The following is an 8,720-nucleotide window of genomic DNA, read 5'->3' as shown; positions in this document are numbered from 1 at the left end:
CCTCAACAAGGCACAAATCCCTGGATGCTGTAGGACAGAGGATGAATTCTAGAGGCAGTGAAAGTGGTGTCAACCTGCATTATTTCTACAGTGTAGATGCACCACCCATCATCTCCTCTTCCCTCCTACTCTCTGCATTTGTCTTCAGTCTGTCTCTCAGCCAGCCTCTCGCCTTCTCTTTAAACCTGGGAGCAGCTTCCTCCTCCTCCTCCAGCAAGATGTGACTGTTTGTATGTCTTAGGGGAGGGGGAAGGAAGAGCCTTGCAGCTCTGAGAGATAAGAACTGACTCTGCTCACCTCTGAGAAGCATCTGCCAACTCTTGTGTCTCGTCCCCTGCTGCTCCAAAACGCAGAGAGGTGGGGAAAGGTGTTTTTTTTTCAAAAATTCTTGCTCTACAATTTTTATTCTATTTTTTAAATTCTCTTTCTGTGGTTTGCTACTCCGATGGTCAAAGTGAAGGCAACTGCTGTGCACAGAGCAAGTTAGTTCTCTGGGGAAAACTGCATGAGAGTTGGAGGTGAACTGACAAAGCAACAAGAAATGAACTGGAGACAAAACGTTAGGTAAGCCTTGTTTTTTTATATAGCCCATAAGGGGGGCCTGGTAGTGAGGGGGCATGCATCTTTTATTCTTTGCATCTTCCAATGGAAGAATTTTGGAAAGAAATGTAAGAAGCCAAAGGGAAAGCATCAGTATGCAGCATTCAGCATGCAAGTTAGACTTGTTGGAATCAGTAGGTCCCCTTTGGCAAAGTCTGGATACAGATGGCTATGAAATTGCACATCTGGATTCCAATGAAAGCAAATAGAAAATCCCCAAGTAGTTGGGGTTTGTATTTTTTATGCTACATTAAGGAGGTTGCAAATGTACGTCTATTGCAGTAGAAACAGAATGCAAGAGAACCTAGGAAGGGCATAATACTGTGTTTCATTTTGGTGTTAGGTTTGTCTCATGAATTAAGCTACACTACTGTTTTCAAACATACTCCTAACTTTATTTAATCTGAAGAAAGTCTCAGTAAATTCAGTTTGACTTTCTCCCTAGTAAGCATTGCAAGTTTGCAATCATGACCATCTTATTCTTTAATTCTGCAATCCTAAATATACTTATCTGAGAGCAAAATATCACTATGTTGTAAAGAGATCTTGTAGCATCTTTGAGACTGAGTGAAAGGTAAACTTGGTCTATTCCCTTGCATCTGAAGAAGTGGACCAAAAGCTTATGCTACCACTTCTTTTAGTCTCAAAAGGTGTTACAAGATCCCTTTGCAAAGTTACCTGAGAGTAACTGAGGTGAACTGAGCAGAGGGTTTTTTTCCCTCGAGCAAATGGAGTAAATGCACTGTTCACTAGCCCCTTTTTTCTAGCTAACCTAACTACTTTCTCTCTTTTTTACTTTGTATTTCTAGATTTATTTTAACAATGACTCTGGCTTTCCAGGGTATTTACTTTGGAAAAGGTAAGAAACTTTCCCTTATACTGTATTGTATGGTTCTGTTTGTTGGTTTTAATAATAAAATAGATGCCCTCCATTTATTTTTTAAAAGTTGTGTTTTGACTTGTATTCTACAAGGCTATGTACAAGAAGGGAACAGACATGAGAGTGGAGAAGATTCTGCCACAGCCCAAAAGTACCACACAAAACACCAATTTGCCACATTAAATCTCTTCAAGTATATGAATCAGAGCTATGGAAGCAAAAAGCAGGTGAACATTAGGCCAGTTGTGCCTTTCACAGGTCTTACACAGAGTAAGTAATTTTCTTTCTACTCTTTTTTCTGTCATGGTATATTGGTAAAACATGGGTGTCTTTGTTACTTGCAAGTAATTTTGGCTGGCTGTATTTTCAGGCCAGATTTGTGTACCATGACATGTGCTCCTGCTGGGTTTTCTACAATATTAACCTGACTAAATTACTGAGACATAGCCACATTAGTCTGAAATATCAGTATATAAAGGATCTTGTAGCACTCTTGAGAGTGCTGCAAGAAGACATTGTAGCATAATAAATAAAATAATAAATACATAAATAGCATAAGCTTTCCTAGACTTGGTCTGTTTCCTCAGATGCATGAACATGGCTCACCAATGAAAGCTTGTGCTAGACTTCTTTTGTCCAATTAGACTCAGCTAAAAATACTAGATCCTTTGCATACTGACTAAATTACAGTAATTGTCCTTCAAATGATTCAACTACTGAGCAGTTTAGGCCTATTTTACATAGACATGTTCAGTAAAGAGAAGAGTCTTGTGACAGGATTGTAAAATCATGGTATGTTGAACTGGAACAAGGTAGACCCAGCTCAAAGCCTTGTTGAACTGGCAACACAATCTTATATGCCAGGCCTGGTAACTTGTGGCCCTTTAGATGTTAATGAACTGTTTCAGAGTGGATGGGAACTGGAATCACACATTTTGAGGGCAGTGTCATGCTGCAATTCCCACGTGGCCCACATAGTATGGCTAATGGTAAAGGATAGTGGGAGTTATAGTATATAAACATGTGGGGCACCATATTGCCTGCTAGACATACTTAGAAGTACGACCTGTTATTTTCGGTGGGGAGTCATGAGTCTAAAACTGAGGCCTGAGTGCCAGTCACCAACCGTTGAGTTATGAAGGTGAAATGGGAAACACTTTGTGCTCTTGGAAGGGATAATGATATAAAAATATTATATTGTTAAGGTGTATGTGTCCTTCAAGAATGTATCATTTATGGATTCTCTATGCACTGAAGCAGATATCCTATGCTTGGCTCATAAGCCTATGTGTGTTACAGTACGCACATGGGTTTCTTATATATAAGCTATGCAAACACTGCATCCAACATGGAGAGTGGAAGGGATTCCATGGTTTCCCCACACATGTATCTGAGTATCAGGAGCAGAGGTGGTGATGTTGTGGCCCTGGAGATGTACTGCACATTCCATCAACCCTCAATATAGTTATGCTGATAGGGACTGAAGTTCAACAACATCTGATGGTCCACAAGTTCCCCATCTGTGTGCATACAGTTGTTTCTTCAGGAGACTCTACTCTGTCTTCACACTTACTGGGGGGTTTACCAACTTTCAGCCCTGTAGAGTTAATGTGTTGTTTTGCATGAAAATTCCTTGCTGCCATTGCTCATTTCAGCTTTTCTGGCACTGCCTCCCTGAACATGTCCTGAGGTAAATCTTTAGATCCTATTGCCATTACATCCAGAAAATAGTGACATGATGAAGTCCATCTGTCAAATTTTCATGACTAATTTTAATAATCTGGCCCTAAATGTCACTCTTGCATCAGAAATGGCCTTTCCTACAAATGTTAAAATAAGAAAAGAAATATACAGTAGAAGTTAGGGTGTAACAAATGTGTTTAGTTTTGTTGTTTGTTATATTTCAATGCACTCCAGGCAGTTCACAAAATACAAATCCAGCATTTTTTTGCAGAACTACCAGTAATGAAATGTTTATATCCCACTGCTCCTCCAAGGAGCTCCCAGAAGCACACATAATTCCAGCTGTATGTTTATCCTTACAACAACCCTGTGAGGAAGATACACCCACAGTTTATGCAAATAAAGTTGCCAGCTCACTAACCTTCCCCAGCACCACCACATATCTAGAGTCTTTACAGAATTCTTTGCTAATTAGGTCTCCCTAGTGCATCAGATCACAACTCCTATATCTCAGCCAGCATAACCCATAGGCATTATTACACATAGTATAAAAGCATATTCTTTTTAATGGACATACTTGCTCATAAAAGAAAAGCTTGTTAAATTTCAATTCATCATTTGCTACTAAATTGAAAAATAAGTGTCAGATCTTTGAATCACTATCTTGCACATAGCAACAAATGACAAAATGCATTCTTTTGGTGATGCTACCTAAAAGGCTGATTTATTAGAGAGTCAAGAGAGCTGACTACACAAGTGAAATATGCCATCCTACACACACGCTTATCCAGTAGAACATGTGGGGAGGGAGTTGGTGCTTGGCCTCTCGGTAATCCCTAGTAGTGTGCTTTTAATCCTTGTCTAAACAATCCAGGCTTAACTGAACAAATACTCTTTAACAGGCGGCTAATTTTATTGTGCCCTTAAAGCCAATAAAAGTCTGACCCTTGTCAGCCAGGGAGACATGATGTAGCAAGTGAGAAAGTAGGTTCAAAGAAGTTGATTTTTGTCAGTAAACTGTTGAATATTCACTTTCAGGTCGAACGTTAAACCGGCACTGCTGTCAAAATGGAGGAACTTGTATCCTCGGCAGCTTTTGTGCATGCCCCAAACACTTTGCTGGCAGATACTGTGAATATGATGAACGGAAGAGGTAAAGAGACTGGAATGAATTCCTGAGAGATAGGAGTTTTTTAATGTGATAATGCAAAAAGTTCTGAACCATCTCTTCTGTCATTGACAGCAATTGTGGCCCAAGCAAGCATGGAGAATGGATGCGAAAAGGTTGCCAGCTGTGTCGATGTGGTTACGGTGTGCTACACTGTTTATCTGAGCAGATACAAAACTGTGGTAAGAATGAAGTTCTTTGGAGGGGGAAGGTTCATCTATCTCTGTGTATATATGTATGTAGATGAAATGCAGTTGAACAATACCTTTATGAGGACACACCCATGTGTGACAAAAATATGCATGTTTTTGAGTCTAGAATTCACTGAGGCTTGGTCAAGGATAGGCAAAGTGCAGGCCCCCAAAAGCCCATTTTTAGCCCCTAGATCCCCATCCACAGATGCCTCTATGGGGCTTGATATTTTAGGTGTTTTTTGTTGGTTTGTTTTTTAGTTCAAGCTTATGAGGGAGCACTTCTCAAAAATAGAAGTGACCGTGCCATCACTTTCAATTCTGAAAAAAGCTCCCCACCAAAGTAAATATGAAGGATGACCAAAAATGGTGAATCAAATTTCCTATTTGCTTCTGGGGTGCAATAGGCTTGTCTCTTTTTTTCTTTTTTTATCCCAAGATGGGGTTGGGATGCAATTGTTGTTGCCTCTGGAAATTGCCCACTCTTTCTACTGTCTAGTAGTACAAAGCAGTACACTTCGTATTGGCAAACAATGCAAAGAAAATCTGGGGTCCTTTCACACTTCCCAGTGACAGCACTGACTTCTCTTTATCTGGCATGGCTTCATCCCATGGGAGCTGTAGTTTCATAAGGTATTTAGAATTCTCTTCCAGAGAGCTCTAGTGCCTTACAAGATTCCATTGGATCCAGCCATGGCAGATGAAAATAGACCCATAGTGCTGTCATGGTACAGTGTGAACAAATCCCAGGTAAGGGAATGGGGGGATGGACAGAAAGCCTTTTTCAATATGAAGCAAGATGTTGTCATGAAGTCTGCAGTTCAGATCAGTACAGGATGGAGATTATAAACTGAATGAATTAGTGACAGGTGTACAAGTGTGTGGTTACATCTCACAGTGCATGCTGAGATCCAGAATAACAACCTGATTCCATTTCTAAGAACACAAAGGCTCAGTGCCCCAGTGGTTGGTGGCAATTAATTTGATCTGGGTTTTAATCTAAACTTGAAAGGAAGTATTCAAAATGTTGACCTGGGTCTCCCAAAACAGGATATTCTTTGGTGATCCTTTAAAAAAAGTTATTTCAATTTTTCATATATTTTGAGAGCTTGCAATAGCTATTTTCAGTTTTCTTCTAATACCCACTTCATTTGAAACACTTCAGCCAAAACACCATGACATTTGCTGTCCCTTGGGGATTTATTTTCCACTCCTTATTTTCAAACAGCCTCATCCACTCATGAATATTTGATGGAAGCAGAAAAGAATGCCCAAGAGGTTTCTTGCCTGTATAATATATCTCTTCCTTCAAATTACATTTACAAAATATAGGCAAATGGAGCAGATAGAGGAAATACTAGACATTGCTCAGTGAACTATTGCCTGGGTCATGAAAAAAGGTCACATTAGTTTATCATAATGGTTCCTGTGACCTTTCAAAGTGTATCAAATACATCTATAAGTCATTTAAATCTTTGATGAGATAAAGTTGATTAAGCAATTATGTTTAAAAAGAAACTAGATCTGCATTTGCTGGGTTGCTAGTTACATAAAAATATGTGCTAATGGTGTGTTTTTTCAGCCTGGGGCCAAAAAAGTCTCTTCTCTCAGTTTCTCTCCCCCCCCCCCCCACCACTGAGATTAATTTAATATGGACAAAGTTCAGAACCTTCAGTTTCACTTTGCAGCTTCCACCTTTTCTGGTGTGTGTTTGTGTATGTGCCTTCAAGTCACCTGTCTGTCTTATGACCCCCATGAATTTCATAGGGTTTTCTTAGGCAAGGAATGGTCTTGCTAATTCCTTTCTGGCCGACAGCACCTGCTATTCATTGTGGGTCTCCCATACAAGTACTAACCAAAGCTGACCCCACTTAGCTTCCAAGATGAGACTGGATCTGGTGCCTTCATGCTAGTTAATTTTATCTTGCCTAACTGTCCCACACCCTGAACCATATACAATCAGTCCTCCGCATTTGTGGCTTGACTTTTACAGATTTAACTAATATCTTCCCTGTAGGAATCTCTAGGTCCACCAGAGAAATTCTGCAGGGCATTGACCATATAGTTTCACAGGATGACACTTCTCTAGGCATTTGTAGGTCCTCCAGCATGATTTTATGGTCAAATTCTGGCAGATGTTGTCCACAGAGTTGCACTGGAGGACCTGGAGATTCCTAGAGAGGTCTTCTCAGGTTAAAAAAGTAGTGTTTGTGTTTTTACCACTTTCATGGAGTTCCTGTGCTCCTGATCCCAGAAAATATGGAGCGTTTATTGTAATATTCCAGAAATGTCCTTCAAGCATCTAACAAAGTGTAGGACTAGTTTTCCACAAAATCTCAAGGTATAATGTGTCTGTTACCCTTAAAGGTGACATACAACTGTTTGTTCTACAGGGATCACTGGCAAAAACTCCCACTCCTAAACAGTTAATTCCTACACTGCATGCTTAAAGGGGTTTCATCCCAGTTTAATTGCTACGGATCCATCCCATGGAAGTTCCCACAGAATTTGTAATTTGTAGAAAGACTTAGAATTCTCCAGTGCCCTGCCCTGAAGTTTACCACTAAAACTCTCTAACAGAATTCTTAAGTCCTTCAGAAAAGTACAAACCCAGTATTCCATTGACTGGAGCAATGGCAGTTAATTTAATATCGAACTGTTAAAATTGTGTAATGCAGATAACCCAAAGTCATCTTGACTGTGGCACCACCAGTCAGTTCTGACCTGACCAAATAGTTGAAGACATATTCAATTCACACAGACTTGTTGTGATCTGCCTGGGATGAGCAACAAGACAGCAGTCTTATGAGTGAGCCTTTATGTGGAAATTAAATGTATGGCACTGCTATTAACACCCACAGGAGCCTTCCCTGAGTATAGACAAAGGGATTTCCTTTGCAAAACTGGGCTGTGAGATATTTCTTTGTCACCTTTCTGCTTCAGCTGATAACATTTGAAAACAGTTCTCCAGCTAATCATAGTGAATCTTTATTTCCAGTAAGGGTCTCAGGATAGGCTGAGTTTCTTAATGGGAAACTTTTCAGCCCCTGCAATAGAATTTCATAACAAGGGTTAGAGTATTAATCTAATTTGATTTTCTGTTTTATTTACCTGTGACAAATGGGTTAAAGAGGTACAAGCTGGTTTTATTTAGCTAACTTCTTTACCCATGGCTTGTATTTACCTTTGATTAGGCTGTGATTAATGGGTGCAGGAGTTGATAAGTGGCTATCAGTGGTTTCTTAAAAGACTCCCAATGGCCCTCATTTGCACTTCTCTGAGAATCCCATCTGTGATTGGCTTTTACTGATGATCCCTTAAACTTGCAAGGAAGCCAAGAGGAAATTGCAAAATCTTCTTGAAATGATCTTTTTGGGAGTGTTCTTGTTAACTGACCTTTCTCCCCCCCCCCCTTCTTCCCCCCTCAGCTTTAACAGAGGAAGAGGAATTTATCCATTTACCTTCAAATTGTCCAAGACTGCAGCAAACAATGTGCTTTCTTATTCTCCTGCTAGGTGGTTTCTTTGCATTGTTTTGCACAAAGATCTTCCATCAGCTGTGAAAAGAATCACTTATTCAGACCTGGAGTGATTTGTTTTATCATCAGATTTGTCTTTCAAAAAGGCTGGAAGACTAGATTTTTAAAACAAAAAACATTCTTGCCTACTATTTATTTACCTGTCCAACAGAAATTTTTTTGGTTGTAAAAAAAAATGTATTTTAAACTCAGCAGCTCTACTACCACACTAAATCCTAGCATTAACTACCTCACTTCCCATCGTCACATAAAAACAAGAAAAAGAGATACAGGGACAACAATGAATGCAATGAACCTTTATTTTTCTTCCTGAAGACATGAAAACTGCACCAGAAAAGAAGAGAGTGCTTCAAGTTCAGGGAGACAGTAGCCATCACTTTGTACCCTAGGAATGGATATAAAATGCCTTTGGTTCCCTTGCACCACTCAAAGTGGAGGTGGTAAAACAGCCCATAGTAAAACCATTCCTTTTGAAATGCAGTCTTAACAGTGTTCAGGAGCTGTTTCAGATATTTAATCGCAGTATTCATCCAGCATAAGGTACTAATATTCGTAAAATGCTTCATAATGAAGAGAAAGCACTATATTGCGCAAATGCTTATTTTTTTAGTTTCTGTTTGAATCTGATTTAAGCAGTTCTGTATATCTTGATTGAAATAT

The 8,720-nt window shown here is 39.5% G+C and overlaps 1 protein-coding gene across 1 annotated transcript; it reads left to right on the top strand.

Moving 5' to 3' along the window:
- The first annotated feature begins 405 nt into the window (after window positions 1–405).
- LOC121923530 (cryptic protein-like) lies at window positions 406–8,291 on the top strand. The gene is made up of 6 exons (XM_042454047.1): window positions 406–564; window positions 1,410–1,459; window positions 1,574–1,750; window positions 4,202–4,316; window positions 4,407–4,513; window positions 7,951–8,291. The coding sequence occupies exons 1-6, from the start codon at window positions 506–508 to the stop codon at window positions 8,082–8,084; spliced, it is 642 nt and encodes a 213-aa protein (XP_042309981.1). The 5' UTR covers window positions 406–505; the 3' UTR covers window positions 8,085–8,291.
- The last annotated feature ends 429 nt before the right edge of the window (window positions 8,292–8,720 follow it).

The sequence above is a fragment of the Sceloporus undulatus genome, chromosome 2 (genome assembly GCF_019175285.1).
Source record: "Sceloporus undulatus isolate JIND9_A2432 ecotype Alabama chromosome 2, SceUnd_v1.1, whole genome shotgun sequence".
NCBI classification, from domain to species: Eukaryota; Metazoa; Chordata; class Lepidosauria; order Squamata; family Phrynosomatidae; genus Sceloporus; species Sceloporus undulatus.
Note: the sequence above shows the minus strand (reverse complement) of the source record. Positions and strands in the feature narration are given on the sequence as shown.